The sequence below is a fragment of the Monomorium pharaonis genome, chromosome 5 (assembly GCF_013373865.1).
Source record: "Monomorium pharaonis isolate MP-MQ-018 chromosome 5, ASM1337386v2, whole genome shotgun sequence".
Classification (NCBI taxonomy): Eukaryota; Metazoa; Arthropoda; class Insecta; order Hymenoptera; family Formicidae; genus Monomorium; species Monomorium pharaonis.
Genome location: NC_050471.1, coordinates 3,960,195 through 3,982,056, shown reverse-complemented (window position 1 = coordinate 3,982,056; position 21,862 = coordinate 3,960,195). Strand labels below are relative to the sequence as shown.

Sequence of the window (21,862 nt, the reverse complement as noted above, 5' to 3'; positions counted from 1 at the left end):
TGCACGTGCAGCTAGGAACGCTCCGCTCGACGTGGCTGTCGCGAAGGCAATTTGTGCGTATCGGTGCACGCGCGGGCGATATCGGGTTCATTGAAATCGGAACTGTGTCGCGTCTGTGCGCGACGTGCGCAAGGGAAAATGGATGAAATTGTCAAATCTCTCCCTCTCCCTTCCTCGCTTTTCCCTGAAAAGAAATATATAGTCTTGGAGAAATGACTGAGAGAGTCGCGAGAACGTACGATAATTTTTTGATGGTATCACTCTTGAAATCTCAGCGTTACATATAAATTTCGAAGCTAACCTGAATCCTTCTCCTCTCATTCACGCCTCTTTAATATCGTCCATTTATCTTGCTTTCTTACTATTATTCTTATTATTATTGTTATTGTTATCTCTCACTTGGGAATTGATTTGAAGACTCGCATGGTTCAGCCTCTCTCGAAGCGCGGATATTATTTTCGCTATGGAGGGATCCATCGATTTCCGGTTAATTTGGTCGTCGAATACGAGAAAATGCTCGCTCGCGCGACAGCGACGCGTTCGCTTTTCTATTAAACACAGACGGCGATTTACGACACGACGGCGGCGTTACTATCTGACGCGATATTGGATTACCATGACGTTATTACACGCCAGACACGCGCGCGCGCGCGAGACGCTTTGTTAAATTACGAGCGGATGTATCTTTCATCCCGTTTGGAATTAAATGTCGCGCTTTGGGAGGTCTCCGTTGTTTTCCGTATCGGAGCGCTGTGATACACGGCTCTATAATTGATTTCGCAAAGGCGGTAACGATAATCTTTGACGCAATAACTGGGCATCGAATCTCTCCCCGTGAAAGCGGTAACATTGGATAATTAAAAAATTGTTTCATCCACCCATCGGCTTTTACATCAAAGCAAAAACGTTTGCACCCAAGCATTTTCACATTCAAATTGTCACGTCCCTTGTCGTCTGTAATTCTTTCAAATTAAAAATATAAATGCAAAGATGACGTTGGACAGTTGTATTTGCAGGTGTAATCTGTTGTAAAAGATAAACTCACACATCGGAGTAACGTACCGTTTAAAAAAATCCCTCGGATATTAACATTTTTGTTTGGTGTCTTTACTTCTGCCGTAGCATATTTACGCATTATGACGTTATCGATTTGGTCTTTTGAGAAATTTCACGCCGTTTCACGGCGCATTTATTCGCGAGGCATGCATTCGATTGTGCGTGATCGATAACTGTATTACGTCGGACAGCGTTTTCTGCCGCGCCGTCCTGCGTTTATTAATTAAATTACCACGCCTCTTAATAAATCGAACGTTCGCCGGAGCGTCTAGGCTATCGATAACCATTCTTCTTTTTCTCCGGCGAGCCAATTAGAACGCTCAACGTGATAGGAAAATGTGCAAAGGGAAATGACAAATTAACGCGACATCCCCTCAGGTTATAAGTCTGCAGGTAATATAAAAATTCTTACGTGTAGCGATTTTTTTCTACACTCTCCACCAATTAAATCGCTTTATATTAATCATCTGTCGACGCGGCTAGACACTAATTTATTTACATCATGATACTCCCTACAGAATCCCATTTCTTTCGTTATAAAAATAGTTTAGAAAATAACGATATACATATATATATATATATATATATATATATATATAAAGAAAAGTTTGTTGGAAATATCTCAGAATATCGTGAGGGAAGAAAAGCAAAGAGTATAAAAATAAATATTACCCTCCTTCTGTGTATGACAGAGCTCTGCGATATGTTTGTCCTTGGTACGTTGAACTTTCTACTTGGCTTCGATGCGGGAAAAGCTAACGCGATAAATCGCAAACTTTCCGTTTAATATAAATACCGATCTGTCTCAAGTGACGCTTATGACCTGCGATGGCAACCTACATATTTACGACCTCGCCGTTTTCGTCCGTCACGTAGGCGCGTTATCCGGCGCGAATCGCAAGTGAGATACAGGGGAATGCACTTACTTGGCGGTCCTGTAAAAAATGGCGCAGCCGTCGACGTACTTGCGGTCGTTCTCCGCCATCGTCTTCGCGCGGGACTTGGGTGAGAATATGCCGTCGTAGCCGTCGTGCTTGAGTTCCGGCAGAAAGAAGTTGTAGAATTGGTCCGTCTCGACCTCCTGCAGGCTGATGATGTCCGCGGCGTAGTGCCGTATCTCGTCGAGGATACCCTTCTTCCGGTACTCCCAGTCCAGCGCCCAGCTCGGGCAGTAGCCGTACATCTGCCGTGTCGCGTACTTGTCGCACAATACGTTGTAGCACATCACCGTGAATATACCTGCGACAGTCAACGAGAAACGTGCCCGTATGTATAGATGCATTATACATTCGTTTACCTTTTCCACGTATGTGCAAATGTATACATAACGGTGGGAAAAGGAGGATCCGCGGAGATCAATCGCCGACGTTATATCCCCCTGCCATATGGCGGACGGAGGGATAAGAGGAGGCGCTGTCGCGCGCGTTTTTCCACCCACGCGTGTCTCTCTCTTTCTCTCTCTCTTTCCCGGAAATATTATTACGTTATTCCGCGCGCGTTTGATCGCGGTCTCCCAACGCCGCGTCGCCCGCAGATCGTTTTTCCGTCGCGACGCGAGTAATAACGAAGGGCTTTGATTTACTCCGCGCGATCCCGATTCCTCCGCGGCTTCGTGCCACTCGCTTCGCCAGTAAGCCGTCCCATTTTCCTCGAGCTGCCTCTACGCCACAACGTCTCTCCTCTCCGATTCTACTCTCCGTTCTGCACGTGCCGTAAATGCGATACGTGTTGCACTATGCTTAGACTCGCGCGGATTCTCACGGCTCGGGGATAAGAGGATCAGCATAAAGCGAGCTGTCTTGCCAACGTCGCCCGGCTGTCTGCATAAATTCCCGACGTCTCTCCCTCTTCTCACTCGCGCGCGACTCCGCGCGGTATAATACCGTGATTAGAGCGAACGCGCGAATGCGAATCGAACAAGCGAGCGAGCGAGCGGGACCACCCCTTCCCCTCGTCATTCCGCCTCGCGCCTTACGGCTTACGAGAGAGACGACGACGGCCGTTTCCGTTTCCACTGCCTGTCGTTCCGCTTCAGAACGTCTCTCCTCCGTGCCCCGGAAAGCTTCTGTGCTATTGATTCGGCGGCCTGTTAACAGGTCAATCTTTCCGGCACTAATTGCCGAACCTCCTCACTTGACTACCCTCGGAGCGCGCGGGGGTGCGAATCTCGGGGTGCTTCGGCGCCCCCGAAGAACACATCTCCCGTCTCGATACGCTGGAACTAATTTGAACGCGGCCCGGGCGATAGACGGCCGAGCTAAACCAGTAAATCAGCGGTTCTATTACCGCGAATGCGATCGCCGTGCAGAGTGGAAGAGGGAGACAGAGAAAGGGCGAGGGAATAGAGGGAGAGGGCGAGTGTAAATAATTGAGCCGCGGTATCCGCCGCAATCCAATAACGCGTACGCGAACTACTCCGCTACGAGAGAGTAGCTCGCGATATCGCAGCAGCCGCCGCCGGCGAGGAGAGAAGCGGTTAAGGTAGTATTGGCATCTCTCGGATTCGCCCCCCAAACCGCCGTTACCAAAACGCCGTTAATCATTCAGTCGAACGCGAATTCGCTCTTCGTAACGCGGCTCGAGCAAGGCAACATCGATTTCGTCCCCTTACCCCTCTCTTGTCGTTTATTGCAAACAGCAAAGTAACAAACGCACGACCAATCTCCTCTCATGTCGAAATGTCTAATGAGATACCCAAGATTATTTTCAGTTTTTATCGAGTGAAAAAGAGATACGAAGCGCGAGATAATGTAAAATGTGAGACAACATTGATTGCGCATTAGACGCGGGGCGTTCCGCGGCGGAGCGCCTTTAATCTTTAATTATCTGTTCCCCGATGGGACGCGGCGATAAATCCGGTCGGCCGATAGGCTGACTTTTTTTTTAAATTTGGTTTCCTCCCTGATAAATACAATCGTTAACGATTCGCCGATTTGTTTCCCCCGAGCCTCGTTCGGTTCGCCAGGGATTGTTAACACGACCATCTCGACGAGTCCTTCCGCCAACTAAGTCGGTGATCATCTTAAGAGGGCATTATTCTGGCTCGATCTTGCGTGAGATATGCGTCGTTAATGGGCACCCCGCCGTTATCCCTCCGTGCTCTTCAGATGAAGACAACGGCGCACACATCGATATCGAGGGGTGGTTTTATTGCAACGACCGCGATAAGAAAAATAATAGCGACCATTTTATCATGAATCTTTTATTTGATATTTTATCGAAACTCGCAAATGTCTATAATATTAGAAACATTTCTCAGTACATGCTTCGCTCCCTTTTCCTTTTCAATAATGTTAAAATAATGTTTTTAAAATATAAAATAATGTAATAAAAAATTTTAAAAATGTATATGGGAAATAAATCGGCTTTTTTCTTTCTTTTGCTGCAACCTTTTCTCTTCTTTCTCTCTTTTTTTCCTTAGTTTTAAAGAAGATTTTTGTAATCTTCGGTGTTAACATTTTATGATATTGATGGAGCGAATATTTCTTTACAAATATTTTTCTTCCGGCAAGTACTGCCTTAGAAAGGATTAGCCTAATCCAGGATTTACCAGTCCAAACTGATAATAACCAAAGTTACCGAATAGTTATAGTACATATCGCTACGATCTACGATCATGTTCCCGAGGTAACGAAACCTGATCACTTCTCGAAGTACAGCGCATTTATTGGTAACAAACTAAGTCAAACAAGCTCAAGTTTCACCAATCAATAATAATTTTATATATATATATATATATATATATATATATATATATATATACCATGCTTCTGTATCTTACACTGCATCTGAACAGATATAATATAATTTGTTGAGATAGATGCTACTGATTATATTATATCGAGAAAGTAAGCAAATTTTCGATAACATTTCCTCAAGGTACGTATATTATTCGATAAAGAAACATTTTAATCATGCATTTTTGTATAGCAACTGTATATAACAATTTTAATCGTCTAATTAATTCTTCAATAGGTCTAAATAGATGAATATTTTACAATCGCTTATCGCTTGGGCAAAGAAATAAAACGAAATTACTCCACTAAAATTTCCACAAGTTTCACCTCCAAATACAATCTTCTGATAAAGAGTTCTAATTTTCGTTATCAACTCCGGACGATAATGAGATAAATATTCAGTGATAGACAAAACTGTCGTAATTGTAAAAGTATTTTGCGAGTGCGTGCGAGCAAACCTTACCGCAACGACAAGACTATTCCGCAAGACATAAGCTAAAGTTCGACGAGCACGGTGTGCTCGGGGCATAGTCGGCAGCCGGCAGCCAACCTGTTAATCACTTTAATCTGCGAAGTGTTTTAGCAGCTCGGAGGAATATGTTTGAAGGAACACTTCCCGAACTTTGGCCGAGTGGCAGCTACAGTCAGACGACCTGCTGAATGCTAAATTCTACACACATTGCGGAATCGCGTTAAGATAAAAGGGCTAATTGTGCGTCGAAGAAAACTTTTAGTAGAAGCTTAGATCTGCACGGGAAAAAATGGTTTTACTAAAATATTAAAAAACTCAGCTGGATGTGTAGATCTGCAAATAATCTTAGCATTCGTGGAGAGAATTAGCTACCTGTTTTCATGCTTAATAAATTCGCCATTAATTTCGCGCAATATAATAATAGAAAAAAAAAAAAACAATAAATTACCATCGAGGCAAGTCCGTAATTTCATAAGTGGACAAAACATTCTTTGTCACATATCCGAGAAATACAATTCGCAAATAAATTACAATTAGAAGGGGGATTGGGAATAAGAAAATTGCATCTGTACATAGCATCTAGGATAATAAGGGAAGTGCAATTTTATTTTATGTCGACCCCACGAGAGCTATGCCGCAAAAAGGCGACGGCCGTCAATGGCAGAATGCAAGCGGCGGTCCATTCACGGACTAAGCATCCTGCCTGAGGTCAATGATGCCGCGCCGAGCCGCGACCTGCCTCACGAGTCGCCAAACCAGTCTACGAGAGAGAAGATCCGAACAGGTTACCTAATTTACACATCGCCCAGTTCTCGCGTGCCGCGCGCAAAGCTACACGCGCACTGAATGTCTCGCTCTCGACAAACGGTTAAAGCATAACTTGAGAATTAATAAATTAGCAGATTCGATATCGCATTTTCCAGACGATCAAAGTAACATTTTTACTTAAGGAAGGCGTCTAAAAAAATTCGAATCGAAGTCGGTGCTCGCGTTACGCGACGTAAGAAATATTTTATATAAAACGTGACGCGTCTCGTGCTGCTGCGAGCTGAGCCAAAATTTCCGAGCAAGGATCAACTTCACGAAGATCCCCACGACGATAAATAACCGACTTTGCGGCGCAACAAACCTGTGCAGCTGCACGCCGAAATAGTTGGCTCGTAAATCGGTATTACCGCGAATCTCCAGTCCGCAGCGGCGGGATATTTACAACGTAAAAATCTGCCCGCGAGTAATTGGCCGACTGGAAGTCGAAATTCAAGAGCTCGAACCCGGCTGGTGCGCGCCCCATGGTAACCGGAGTTATTCGTAGATTCGAAACGCCATGCCTGACCGACTTTGCGAATGTATAAACGCGGCGTGCCTCGCGGAAATGCAGCGATATAAATCGACGGAAAGGGAGTTCTGAACGTATATTCGAGCACACATTTCTATGCAACATCGCGAGATACGAACGTATCTTTTTTTTTTATAACATTCGTATATACGTTTTATGATATTTGCAATATACGTTATACGACTGCCGAAAACGTTTTTATGATTTGATAAAAATTTCGTAGTAAATAAATTTTAATCCACTTAGCGCTGTGGTGTACATTCAATAATATTCCTTACACAGCAATCACATCTATTAATTAATTTATCAACAACTGCAGAGAAACATTTTTTTACGGTAAGAGTTTATACTCTAATATAATAAAATTTTATTCATTATAAAAAAAAACCATTTAATAATTCTACAGGAAAGCAAATACAATATAAATAAATTTATACGATAGCGAGTTAACCTTGTTTTAAATTGTTATAAAATGGATATTATTCCAATGGAAAATGGATACATTTTAATTTTTTTTTAAATAACATTTCTTTACAAATTTTTTAAATATAAAACATCAATGGAAACTCACAATATAAAAATGTTTTATGATTTCCTCATTTTTTATAAATACCTAATAAGTTGCTTAATGTGCTTCTTTCGCTTGTTTAATATTTTCTCGATTTCTCTTACTTTTTTAAGAAAATGTTGAATCTATCTGTATAATATTCTTAGATATTAATAAATTGTAGAATCAACATACAGTGTAGTTAATAATGGCTTTCTGACCGTAGGTATTTACGGAATAGAAAAAAAATAGGATAACTATTCTCGGGTTAATAAATAAAAGCCGCGATTCCAGTTAACTACACGTATACGCATATCTCGGATGCGCACAATCTGAGATTGTTGTCTCGGTATCTAAATGAATCCCGCGCGGCGGTGCGCCATTATTTCATTACTTATCGTTGTAGATCGGGATAATCGTGGTAATTAAGTAACAGGCAACGACGATGATCTTCCGGCGAGGTGAACGCGATAGTTAATGGTCGGTCCCTCGCGCGATATTAACAGTAACAAACGCAACACCGCTTCGCTCGTCCCATGTAACGCCGCATCGACGCGGCGATGACGGTAATAATCGCGACAAAAGCGGCAACGGCGATGATTACCGTACGCCACGGCAATAACGATTTCTAATAAGAATATAATCGCGCGCGCGCAAGCAGTTACAAGCGTCGGAATGATAATGGCGCGTAATTGCTCCGTGTCCCGTAGAACCCGACCCGGCCATGTACGGGGCCACCGTAATGAGTATGATTGTGAGGGTCGTCGCGAGGTGCAAGAAGTAATTTGCACAAGCCTGTCCGGCTGCCGACAGGGTCGGCGTCGCGCTAACTTTGCGCGACGTTGCGAGAGATTCAGGATGTTGCCTGTCCTTTCCGCGTAAGACAATTAGGAATGACTCAACGGATCGAGATATTGGGAAATCGGTGGAGTGACAATTTACGAATTATCGGGTAGATTTCTTAAATGAATTTAGAAGAAAAATAATTAAAGGACTTTGCTACGACAGCCCGTGTAGAAATAAATCTAATTGATCTAACGGATGGCTAATACTGATTAGATTACGTTTTCCAACTCATCCAACTAATTAGTTGCCGGCTGCACATTCATCAGTTTCTGTGTCGTAATTGCTACCTTTTCAAAAATAAATCTGACTATCGTCCAGTTATTAGTAATTTTGAATTGATCAGCAGATTTATATTGAGATAATCATATGAAAGAATCTGTTTAGTGAACTACAGATGTTAAGTATATTAATAATGTACGTATCAAAACACGGCACTAAATAAATAATGAAATTTCGTATCCGTGAAACGGTACGGATATGAAAATTCAGTGGAGTGACAGAGATTCCGCGCGTTCCAGAATATGCGTATACGAGAATAATTCGAGGGGTCCCGTGTCATAAACGGGGTAGCGACGGGAGCGGCAGAGAGACCTACCAGACAGACGGATCCCGAGAGCGCGCACAAGCGGAATCGCGTAACGTGCGGCGCAACGTCCGGTCGTCGCGATAATTGCGACGTTCCAGGTGAAATTGGTTTTAAGCGTTCGCACACGCGTAATTCCTAAATTGCCGCGTTCGTAAGGCGGCATTGAGCGATTACGCGCAGCCACCGGCGGCGTCGGCAGCGCGGCTCCGCACATTTCCCCGCTTTCCTTCTCTCTCTTTCTACGAGGGCATAATACCCTCGTGGTGCGCAATGCCCGATCACGACCGTTTACTAATGACACGTTCTGCATTCTAATCCAGCGTATCTTTGCAGTGCACCGGATTTTCTCCGGAGGAACGGGATGACATGTACGGGGTGCGCGTTGTGAAATCTGACGACGGTCAGAGATCCGTCGATAGATTTGACACGATAAATTCTCTCTGGAAATTCGATGATCTAATTATTTGATACTGAAAAATTGCGAATACACCGCGTATTTTTTATAATTTAAAATTATAATTATATACAATTTATTTATCAATTAAGACTCATATCAAACCTACTTATGTTATATTTAGTTACTTAAAATTTTCGTTATAACTATATAATTGCATTTTTCATATTTGTTTGTAATAATTGTCACTTATAACATTCGTATTACAGATCCCGAACTGTAATTAAAGGTTAAAAAATTGCGCACGCTCTTGATCTCTTTTATTAAATGACCTTCCACTAATTGAATCTTAATCTAAATTATAATCTAGAATGGAATTTTCGATTTTACAAGAAGATTGTCTTTAAACTCATCGGGAAATGCGTTTCCGCTGTTGATTGCCGCAATTTACGATACACCCTGTACGTGAGGTTCGCTCGCGGGAATTACAACGAGCGCGTTTCAGAAGACCTGGCAGTAGAAGCATCTGTAATTTATCCAGAATTTAATAGCCCGCTTCGCTTTTTTCCCCTTGAAATAAAGTGTAATGTTTTCAAGTAAAGTCAGCGATACGCCAAATCATTCGCCATTTCCCGCTTTAGTGCTTCTCTAAATTATTGATAAATCACTACTTGCCGCGCGTACACGTGATCGAGGCTAGCAATTTAACAGGCAGAAGCAAATATTATGCCCCACGCGGGAGATAGCTGTGCACATAACATAAACATTTATGTTGTCAATTATACTTTTTTCGCGAATTAAAAACAATTTGCTGCATCTGTGTGTTACGTGAGTTTAAGATAAAGTCTAAAATCAGGTTTAGTTACATCTATATCGCTATATAATCAGAGATCATATCAATATACACTTTTCTGATCTATCGCTTCTTAATATTGAAAAAAAAAAGAGGAAGAAAATCAAACGAGTATACTAATTACATAAGCGCCAATCGTGAGTTTGCCAAAGAATCACACGACACTGCATCTGCATATTCGTGCAAACGGTATAACTAATCAGCGACCGTCGTAAGTATAATGGGCCTCCTCGTAAATAATGAATAGCGTAAACCGTAGCGAAATGATTTATCGCGTCCAGCGCGAGCCGACAATGGCTTCCTTTTGGACGGCGGCAGACCAACCGGCCAGCCGTTTGTACCTCTCTCCGTCGGTGTATGCGCTTTGTCTCTCTCTCTTTCACCCTCTTCCGTCCGCTACCTCGACCGTCGTCGTCGCCGCCGTGCCCGTGTCGTGCAATAAATCTGTCCAGATGGTGCGGTATACAGCCGTCGGCGGCGGCGGCGGGATGCGGCACCGCGCACCCCGGGGCTACGAAACTCGTCGGCGTTGACCGATGGTCAAGGTGCCACCATCGTCCGGACCCCGGGTACGTTAAGGCGAATTTACGCGGCTCACCCTGGGCGATATCGCGTGCCGCGCGAGTCCCTCGCTTCGGGAAACTGGGATAAGAGAGGGTAGACGTGTACAGGTGCACGTGGAATTTCTACGATTCCTCGGTAAATTTGAGACCGTTATGTTACTGTATTTTGGTCTGGCCTCTTTCTTTCTAGAGAAAAATGATAAGATGGTAAAAGAGATAGTAAAAGATTATAACACTAGTTAAAAGATAAATTAAAAATATTCTTTTAAAAAATAATTCAATAATTAAAAATTCTGTTCTCAACAAATCTCTTCAAAGGTTTTTATATGTAGTGACACGTAGGAGATAAAAAATCAGGAAAATACTGTAACGTAATTACTGAAAATAATTAAAAAAGTGTCAAGTACGGGCTTGGCGCGGATATCCTCGCTATCATTTCTTGAGATGGCCATCAATTAAGAGGGAAAAGTCTTGATGTTTCATTTCTATTGATAACGGGAGTTTCATTTCAAACACGAGCGCAGAAATGGTTTTCGTTAAGCCGGCGAAACGAGCGTAGGTACAATCTCGTACAGGCATAAATGCGACTCGGCGACGAGCTTTAAGTAAGTAACGACCCAAGTAACGGAGAAGTTCAATATCGCAGCGCGAAGAAAAGGCACAGGCGCCGCGTGGCCTTTAGTGCGTGAATTTATTACAGCGCCGGACGTAAATTGTAATTTGTTTAACACGTCGCATTCGCCGCGCGCTCGTCATATTTTGACTCGCCATGTGCGATTGTCACAGCGGCCCATTACTCACTATCAGCTGCGTGTTTTCCCATACGTTATCTTTGGACTCGCCCGTTACCTTTTCCGACGCCACGTGCGTGCGCACGTTGTAAACATTACGCGTTGATTCAGCAGTGTCACGGCTCGCGCGTACTAGCAAATGTACGATGGCGCGAAACGACATTGATGAACCTGCTAATAAAAAAATTCATCGCGCGCTATACCGTGATCACGAATAATATTGAGCGCGTTTGGATATGCGATTAATATTTGTTTTTAGATTAGAAGGAAACGGTTCTTCGCAATGTAGTGTAATTATAAATAAATTAATTCATCGTGTGAAAAGTTAATGGGGGAAAAAAAATAAGCGGAATTTTATTTTACTCGATAAACGAGCTTATCAATAGAGGCGAGGAATATTTATTTTATTTATTTTTTTATTCATGACACGCAAAAATAAGTTTTAGAATCTAATAACAAAAGTGATTAGAATGAATAAAGTACTCACATGTTGGTCTTGACCTATTGGGCCTCGTCAATGGAATCCATGGTCTTTGGGGCGGGTGATTTGCCGTAACTGCAAAGAGCAAAAAAATGTTATTTAGTAACATGTATAAAATTAAATAAATAAATATGAAAAGTACTTTTTGTCACCTGTAATATTAACGGATTTGCCAGACAGTTAACTTGACAATTTTTTATTGATTTATTAAGTAAATAAATTTGAAATTATTCGAGTACACATTCAAGTTTATCTAAACTTATTTAGCTTTAGTTTATTCTAAAAGTTCGCATCGATGATTCTGAATTTTGTCAACAGTGTTTTCTCGAAGATATGCAACTTGCATCGTTTCTTCAGGTGAAGTAATGTTTTATCATATTCCTAAGGATAATCTAATTAAACGGCGAAGCAAAGATCGTGATAATCGCTAAATCGACGGGGCGAGGAGAGAAGTTGCACGGGTCGCGCGCTCATTAAAGTTCATTAAATCCCGGTTCATTACGTCTAATGGCGTTCACTTATGGGAGAAGCGCACGGTCGAAACGATAATTAAATCGTTCAACCGAATGTCATTTGCACAGGCCCCCGCGGCTATTAACAGGGTGCGGGGCCAAGAAGTATACGCACACGTGAAACGCGAGGAAAGAAAACGCGCGCCGCGTCGCATCGCCTGCATGTGACAGCGGGTTTATACCGTGTGTCCTCCGGCCACTTATCCCCGGGAGGACTAATGGAAGATGTTCTCGGGAGAAGTGCCGAATTTATCCAAAATGTCGTACGCTTCAGTAAGAAAAAAACCGTTATCCCCCAAAATTGCGGAACATTATTATTGTTGTTTTTTTATTGTTGTTATTGTTATTATACCAATGTAGAATTTTATGATATGTAGGACAAATTTTTCCTTAAGCGAGTTGTTTTGTGAACGTCAACGATTGCTTTAACATCGTTTCTCTCTTAACGATTGCTTTAACATCGATAAACCGCACACTTGCGCGATACACACCGCAAATGAGAAAGGGATACGTGATACTGCGGTCATACGGTCTAAGAGTCCTGCTTTAGCCTTCAGCGGTTAGCTTAAGTATCGAAAAGTCATGCAAAAAGTGCTCCACAAAGCTTCCGCGAGCGACACCTCGCGTTATTTTCGTTCCCCGATAATCGTCTGGTGTCTTGCGAATGTATTTTTCAAGCGGCGAGACGTGCCGTGTTCGATCGTCTCTCTTCTCGACACGATCCTTCCCGTGGAACAGCGAGAGGGACGTGTGTCAGGCTGAGGTTTAATAATAAGAAAATAGGTCGACCTGTCGGACGTTTATGTTCGGCATTCTCGAGATTCTCCCTTGAAATATTTTCCAAGTTTCAAGAATAATCTCGTTGTTTCTGGACTACGAGGAGAGTTATTTACGGCGCGGGGGAAGTTTCGCAATCTATTCGGTGGTCGCTGCGCGAAATCTTCCCGGAAGGCGAGAGATCTTTCGCCGATATTTCACCGAGGATCTGCTCGCAAATAACTCTTGGACATTCCTACTTTTTCCCCATTAAAATGAAATTATCTTTCGAGATAAGCTTTTACTTATCGCCAAGAAAATGAGATTCAAATGTTTAAGAAGTGCACACATTTTACATATACGAGAAAATATATAAGCGTTTTTGTTAAACTCTAAAATTTTAAAGTCGAAAAATTCAGTTGCATATAAAATCTGAAAATAATTTTATTGGCCCATCAAAATAATTATGAAACATATATTCAAAGTATGATGTGCAATGCAAACAAAAATATTCCATTTTAATATTCCAGCAACCAGCTTGAGCGTTCTACATAATTATATTGATGGTCCAAACAAAATTATTTTCAGATCTGTATCCAGCTAAATTTTGGACACTTCAGCAAAACTATTTTTTCCCCGCGTCCAGATGTAATTTAATAAGCAAAAACGAAAAACTAATACTCCAGAAGGAAATAAAGTTGCGAAAAAATAGAAATGGAACGATACGTTAATTAATGGAGGAAATAAAGCTGGAAATAACGACCGTGCTAATGTAAGTGCGAATGAGACTTTTTTTTGCGATAGGAGGACATGCTGGATGCGTGTAAAGTAATACGTGCCACGGCGCGATGCATATATACATATAATGTAATAACACGTTTTCCGAATGCAGCGGAGCGTGAGCAATTTGCAGTCACTTTCCACTGATTATCGTCATTAAGTTGCCGTATTATCTCGAGCGCGCGCGCGCGAGCACGGATGACCGACTCAATCGCGCCGCGCCGTCCATCGAGATTAATCCGACGCTTTTCGAAGCTCGTAACACGTCGCGTTACAATCATGCGTGCCAATCATAGCACACCGCTGCCGCGGGCACGTAGGGATTAATCGGACGGGAATAGCTCGGGCGCGAGCTAGCGTTGAAACGCGCGCAAAAACGGGGGGAACATCGAAACGTTCTCTCTCTCTCTCTCGCCGGTGCTTTCCGTTGCCGTCATAATCGAAACCCGGGGATTCCCCGTGCGCGTTAAGTGTCAACGGGACGCTTCAGCGGTAAGCCTCAATTACCACGGCGATTTTACTCAGATCTCGGCGCGGATATCTGTTGAAGTAGCAGAGGAAATGGAGAGCCCGGCCGCGTTTAATCCGTTTCTCCAATATCTTCACGTAATTTCACGCGCGGCTATTTGCTCCTTGCTGCTCGTTACACAATAGAAAAAAGAGAGAGAGAGAGAGAGAGAGAAGAGAAAAAAATTAAGGAAAAAAACGGGGTCCACGTTACATCCCTTAGAAACCGTATCTCCGCACTTGACACGTCTGAGGAAAGTGAAGTATTCAAATACGTACCTCTTTTTTCCCTCCTTTTCCCTTCCGCGGGATTTTACGCTCGCTCACTTGCCTCGTTTCGGAGGAAGCTTGTCATTATCCGTGCAATATTTCGCGCTCGGCGATAAGACCGCGCGCTCGAGGAGAAATTCGGAGATCATCGTATCGTCGTATATCGATCGTTTCCGATAAAATATCTGCCCTGCGGGGGCAGAGAGAAACGAAGGCGGGAATGGAGGGCGATACTCCGGCGAGGATCGCCGGCGAAGATCCTCAACGAGCCTTGGTCTCTATCTCGACGCGGAGGGACGCGGGATAAGAAAGAGAGGAACGAGTATGGCGGTACAAGGGAAGAAGAGCGGGAACGGAGGGGATCGTAGAATTGAAACTGAGAATTCTATTTCGCTCCCTCGGGAGCCGCAGGCGAGAAGATAGAGATAGCGCCCCTGGGAGCATCGGTGTGGGATAATATAGGCGACATGCGAGAAAGGTGGAGAGAGAGAGAGAGAGAGAAAGGGGGGGAGGAGGAAGAGGAAGAGAAGGATGAGAAAGAGAGCCGCGCTCGGCATGCAAAGGGGCGTATTTCACGTCGCGGTTGACGTCGCGGCGATTTATTCGACGTTGTATTTCTGGCTTCAATGAATTTAAATGCGTAGAGCTTAGGACAAGGACGTCGCGGTACCTAAGAGCGGCTGCTCCTCTGAACGTTGATCCCGTGTTTCTCTCCCTCTCCTTCACGCAAGCACGCACGCACGTACGCGCACGAGACAAGCGTTTTATGCAACAAACTCGAGCGTCGATCCGTAGTCCGCGATATTCCGTCATTAATTGTATAGAATCCGCGACTTTAATATTCACGGTAGACGTACCTTTGACGGTCGCTCCTAAATGTACAGGGAACATAAGCCTCTTACCAATATGAATTATGAGATGAGTATCTGTTTAAAGTTGAGCCATCAACCCGGAGATCGTGAGATTGCATAATTACATATACGTATATTAATTTTCGCGGTGGATTCTCTCTTCCTGGACGGCTGCGATGACTGTAAGCTCCTTAGAATATGAGTTATGAAACGAGCGCCAATCTTATAAGATTAATTCAACGATAAGATAAAATATAGGTATACTATACATATATATTATATATATTAAGTATTATCGCTATAATTGCGCAAAGAATACCTGGACGAGAAGAATTAATTAATTATATCTCTTGGACGTTGTCGATCGCGCCGAATTCCGTCACGGGGCGCAGAAATCTCACGCCGTGGGTCCGCGGAAGAGGAGGACGGGAAATCGCGACACGCGATTACAGCCGTGTGATTCACGTAGAATAACACGCCGCGGGATAAGGGTAGGATCGGGTGGGGAACGCGCGCGGAAACAATTACGCGAGAGAGCCGTCCGTCGTCCGCATTCCGGGTCTTACAGACCCAATTAAGATCTCCCGTCGAGACGCGATACGCGCGAGATGGCCCTCGTAATTTCCCCCGTGCAACGTGTTCGAGCTTCTTCACTTCGTGTTCGCTTATCGCGCGTCGGGGACCGACTCTCCGTCTGTGCCTTTCTCCCTTTAGCGCGCTCGTTTCCCTGGAACCCTTCACGCCGCCCGTCATGGGAAGCGATCTCTCTAAATTCGTTCGCCTTAATAATTAACGTCTCGCGGATTGAGACGTCTTGGTTTCGCGAATTGACGTGTTGATTAAGCGAAGAGGCGTCTGAGATGACTGAAACGAAACGCAGATGCGCATTTATACGAAGCACGGCGTGTTTTTTGGGGGGGGCTTCTTTGGCTTTGAGATGTAAAACGATCGGATAAGTTCGACGCGCGCTCAAACGCGAGATGTTTCTTCAACGTTATCGTTCGTTTAAAAAAAAATTGACTATAAAGTTTCGCTTCTCTTTTCTTTCTGTTTTTTTTTTTAAATATATTGTAAAGTAATATGTAGCAACATATGATAAAATAATATAATTTTATTTAATATAAAGTAATTAATGTAAAATTTTATTTATCTAACTTTCGTTTCGCTTATTTTCCTCAACGAATAATCATTAAGTGCTCAAAGCAGGTAGGAGTTAAACCGCGACTCAACCCCGACGTTTCTAAAGCGCACTCATTCCACGACTCCTCAGGAGAAGACTGCTGGAGCTATTACAGTCGCGACATTTTTAATTTATGCGCGCTCTTATTTTATTTAGGATGCATTTAATCTTCCTCGGTCGTATTACACGCGCGTATATATATTAAAATTTTCTTAATACCACGCCGTTGAGAATTTCGCAAAACAGTTTGCGGCCGTGTTTCCTTAATCTAGAAATTGCTCCATCGCGACGTTTTTTTTTATTAAGACCGCGGAACCGTATAATTCAAGCAAAAATAAAAGAAACGGGAGTACTAAATCTGTACGCCCTGTTGTTGCATATCTTGCTGCCTTCATTTTATTGAAATTACAATTTTCGCCGCGTCTGTATTCGATAATGCGATCGCTAAAATTTATGCTTCCTCGGAGATCGTTCGCGATATTATTCTCTTTGATAACTGAGTCGCGGGAAAAATTTAATGTAATCACTGTTCATTATCCGGCGTAAAAGTATCGAAGACAACATAATAATCCAGTACAAAGAAAGCCGATATTTTTTAACCTAGTTAATTATTCCCTTTTAAATTGAGTATCGCGTCTTGCCTCTGATGATTTTATTTATCTTAAAAACTAGTCGATGATTAGACATTACAATTGATTTTAAAGAAACGTTAATAATTTTACTATCGATTAATAATAAAAAGACGGCGGGGGTAATTAACAACATTGCGTGTACAACTGCGGTGCTGCTTCAGTGGTTTCGCGGTGGTCTCACCAAGCATAATCGATTACAGCAAATTGACAGCGTTCGTTAATCATACATTCAATTAGATATTTTAATCGCGGCTCGTGACTGGCCCGATGTTATTTCTACATAATCACCGTTCATAAATATCCTTCGCCAAGTTGGACGGGGAAAATTGTTGGGGCACATCCCTTTTGAGGTTTGCATGAAGTGAGGACTCCCGGGTGCGAATCAATGAGAGGAAACTATCGACGTGTGCATCCAGCGACATGCGTGTGCCCTTAATTCCCATCTGGCAACACTGACAATTCCCCGGTATGCTGATCGCACGCAATTACGCGCTGTCTACCTTATTAAAGGGCTCGCCTCGTTGCTGCGAAGGAAACGAATGGCTCGCCTAGCATCAGCGAAAATTATTATTGCATTCAGTGCCGTGATTATAACGTGGCGAAAGTGGTACCCGTCGGAAAGAGAGATCTGTAACAACCATTCTCTCTTAATACAATCTTCGTCTAGACGAATAATTTTCTAATTATTTATCATTTTCTTCCTTCCATCTAATACTAATTTTTGTAATTATTTACTGTGTAAGAAAGCCACTAGAATTTACATGTAATCTGTGTTTACTTAGGAATAATCTCTCTTAACAAAAAATTAAATCACATATTATTTTGCAAGTATATAATTTGTACTTTCTAAAACATATACTTGAAGCCTCAGGGAGAGAAAAGAATTTCTAATATATTGCCCTATCTTTACCGCGTTGCATACATACCTTGTTGTAAAGGAGAAGGTTGCAGCCACGTTTAAATTACGGACGGGGTTGCGCGAGCTTAGTTACAATTCTAGTTACGGCTCTGCAGTCATAGAATTAATATAAACGCGAGCGCGGAAGGCCCCCGATACGATAAATTGTATCGCGTGTAGTCCAATAAACTTTAATTGCGCGCCGATTAAAATACGGGTTCGCTTTTTGCCGACGGTAATTACTGGCTCGACGGTAATTTGTGGCACGCACTCGGCGGACATCGTCCAGGCGGCAGGGAGGGCAGGAGGAATGGAACACACATTCCCGGCTGCGATAAACAGACAGACGGAAGCGTTTTCCCGCGATACGGATGTCTCTCGGCCCGCGTTATAAACGACCCCCTGACAAATCGCGATAAGAGTTACCCCGGCGGCCTCGATAAAACGCCGTTGAATTGTTACCGAATAGCGGATTAAATACCGGACGCGAGAGTCAAGCGCTCGTCGCATTTGTTGCGTCATACTCCCGTGCTTTTTCCCCTTTTATGTGCATAACAATTTTTTTTAATTTTCCGAGATTTTATTTTCGCACACGCACGCGTGTGAGCTAAAATTTTTTTGCGTTAAAAGTGTGTAACAAAAGTGTAGCGAACAAATAGTTGTTCAGTGGCTCTCAACTTTATTTCACTCGCCGCTCTCCGATGCGTCTCTCGCCTCTGCCTCTCGCAATAATAAGGAACACATATAATCTACTGGAAAATTTAATTTCCAAAATTTTTTTAGAAATTAAAAAACTAGGAATGTTGGTATATCCTAGTATTATGAAGACTAACTGTAGACTTGATCTGCGGTTTCGCGATTATTTAATTATTAGGAGATGGAGGAAGCGTTGCTTCTTACGATATTGAGCGTCCTAGATTTCTGAAAAATATTAGATTGTATCTACAAAACAAACTGCTTTTAGACCGTTGGAATATTTTCTTCTTTAAAGAGCTTCCGTCATAATCATAATTGAAACACCTTCCAATCTTCTTCGCGCATCAATAACGAATCCGTAATGGAAGGCTTCGGGCGGAAAGGACTGATCACGAGAAGCATGAAAAATGCAACACTTTATCGTTCCCTTCACTCTTTTTTTTTTCCCCTTCAGCCTCTCCGTGGGTAGAAGAGGATGTGGAGGAGGAGAAGAAGGGATCGACAAAGAGGGCTCTCGTCGAGGGAAACGCTGTCGCTCGCGTTTTCCACCTTTATCCTTCACATGTATATTCTCCTTTGTCAGCGACAGTTTAAAGATACACCATGCCACGCCGTACGTAGACGTAGGGTACGTCAATATTGAATCACACGCGCGGGCTCGGCTTTTAACGTAAGTCACGTTTACCGGGATCCCGAGAGGTAACAGACAAATAGTTCCGAACGTCACTATTCTTCGTTTTCTCGCGTCCTTCCCCTCCTAACCGCGCTGCCACATGTATCCCCTTACATGTTCCTCTTTGTATCAACCAGCAGACCGTGCACGAGAGAGCGTAAAGCTTCGTATTTATGAGATTATTCTCGAAAGGGTCGATCCATTTTCAGAATGCGCCGCGTAGCGTGCGATAGCACCTTATTATCTGAAAATCCAGGATAGGGTATACGCTTTCCGGTTATACAGACGTGCGTTTCTATCGATTCCCCCTTAGCCTCCCTGCCTGGGGGAGAATCTGACCGATGTAAGTATCGCATTCGAGATAGCGCATCCCGAAAAGATTATGCGGACATTTAAATTCGGCGCAGCGGGATCGCGATAACGCGCAAATCGCAACTTCTTCAAATGTAATCCCGGCGTCTGATGATTTGAAAGTGTAAAAATTTATATTTAAGAAAGTAATATGCCGATGCAATCGAGTCATTCCGTAGTGTGTATAATTTTTATTATTCCGTTTTACCTCTCCAGAATTATGATAAAGTCTATTTCTACTTAATTTTACTTCGTCGCCCGTCCGATTCGTACTTAAAGCGGCAAAAGCGTTAGATCGGCCATTCCAGCGGTAGAATAGTAATCGAGAGGCGAACTACTACTCGATTCGAGAACGAGTTTCGGGATAGATTGGAAGGAGGCGCGCGTGTTTCAGGCGGGTAATAATCAGAAATCAAGTAGAAAACGTAGAGCGGACATGGACCCCTAGGACTCATCGATTTGGCCGAATAGTCGATCGACTGAACGATTCTTTTATCTCACCAGATGATGACCTCCTTCGTCGGAACCAGACTTCCCGGAATCTTATTCCGGAATCATCGACGTGAACTCTTGGAACGAATTCAAGACGTTACCCTGCATTACGTTCATATTATTTTAATACTTGCGAATGTCTCTTTTGCGAAAAAAAAAAGGAATTGTATCGTTTCAATGTCACTTTTGCCTCTCGCTCTCCCTTTCTCTTTCTCTCCGAACATTAATTTTCACGCAATTGTCTGTATATTAATAATTACTACTGCCAATCGACAAAATATTCTCTGAGCTTGTACTTTTACGTCCATAAAAAATATATCGTGATTCATGTCAAGTCCACACAAGGCTGAATGTCGACAATGTATTTGTATTCGGTGTAATATAGGATATGTTGATACCGAGGGTGTATTACAAAATGGACCTTATCCTAGGAGAGAAATATTCTGTATATCTACTGGTGTACCGAGAACTGGTAGTATCGTCTCGGCAGTAACTCCCGGTAAGTCGGACTAAGCCGGCGTATCGAATCTGCAGGAGTATAAACCGCACATCAGGTGTAAACTTAGCTATTTCAGATATGCTATCGTCGTTAATTCTCTCCCTCTCCCGCTTCTCCCCATCCGCCATGATCTGAGAACACCCTGGGTTCGCGAAAGATGCGTCTTCGCTCTGTCGCAGTTTCATTAATTTCATCGTCGACGCGTTTAATGCACTTCAAACGCATTCGACTCGCGATGTAAGATGCAACGTAAAGTGCTCTCTCCTTTTCCGCAGTAAACATCCTTCCGATGAATCTCCATGTAGAAAATTATCTAATGCCAAAGGACAATTTGTATATAATTAAGATTATTATTAAATTCCTTATTGAAGGTAATCATAAAAAAAAAATAAATTAAGTAATTGCTTCTCTTAGCAGTAGAATTGATATACAAATCATCAATTCCGTAGCAATTTCCTGCGTGTACAACGCGTTATAGGTACAAAAATGACGATCGATTTTATCCCGTGGTTCCTGGTTGTTAAACTGGACGCTTTTGCCTTTCTCCGCCTCGCTTTTCGGAAAGATAAATGAAAAACTCCGCGCGTATTAATGCGGCCTCGCGCGACGGCAGGCAGGTATACCGATTTATCATTTGACCTGCCACTAACGAGATTTTCGCCCGAGATATAAATCTCTCGTACGGGAGACAAAAAGAGAAAAATGCGCGAGGACTACCGTCTTCATCAAATCGCAGCTCGTCGCCGGGTTTCTTTTCGGCGGCGGCTTAACCCGACCGCGCGCGGCCGTACTTCACGATCACTGACGGGACGACGGGCACTAAGCTTCCAGGATATTACGAATTCATTCGCGGCTATATCTCGGACTATCAAAAGCACGTGGCGAAGATACGTCTTCCGGAGTACGGACGATCCTGGTTTTCCCTGGGTCCCGGGCCATAATCCGGGAAAACGAATGAAGTCCATGAACACGTTCTTAGGTTGTAACGCGCCCGAAGGAAGTAGGTAGTATTAGAAAGATTATAATTTTAACAAAAGCCTTACAAAACTGTATTTGCCGTCCGTGTCAAACGGTAAATTTAAAACAAAATTATTGTGATACAA

General features: G+C 43.1%; 1 protein-coding gene across 3 annotated transcripts in view; it reads right to left on the bottom strand.

Moving 5' to 3' along the window:
* LOC105837087 (CCR4-NOT transcription complex subunit 6-like) overlaps positions 1-21,862 on the bottom strand; it is a 498,126-nt gene that overhangs the window by 17,007 nt on the left and 459,257 nt on the right. For all 3 annotated transcript variants that reach the window (XM_036286726.1, XM_012681574.3, XM_036286727.1), the window contains 2 exons: positions 11,669-11,737; positions 1,983-2,295 (listed from right to left, as the gene is read on the bottom strand). In XM_036286726.1, coding sequence (XP_036142619.1) covers positions 1,983-2,295; positions 11,669-11,737 — 382 coding nt within the window. The remainder of the gene's footprint in view (positions 1-1,982; positions 2,296-11,668; positions 11,738-21,862) is intronic.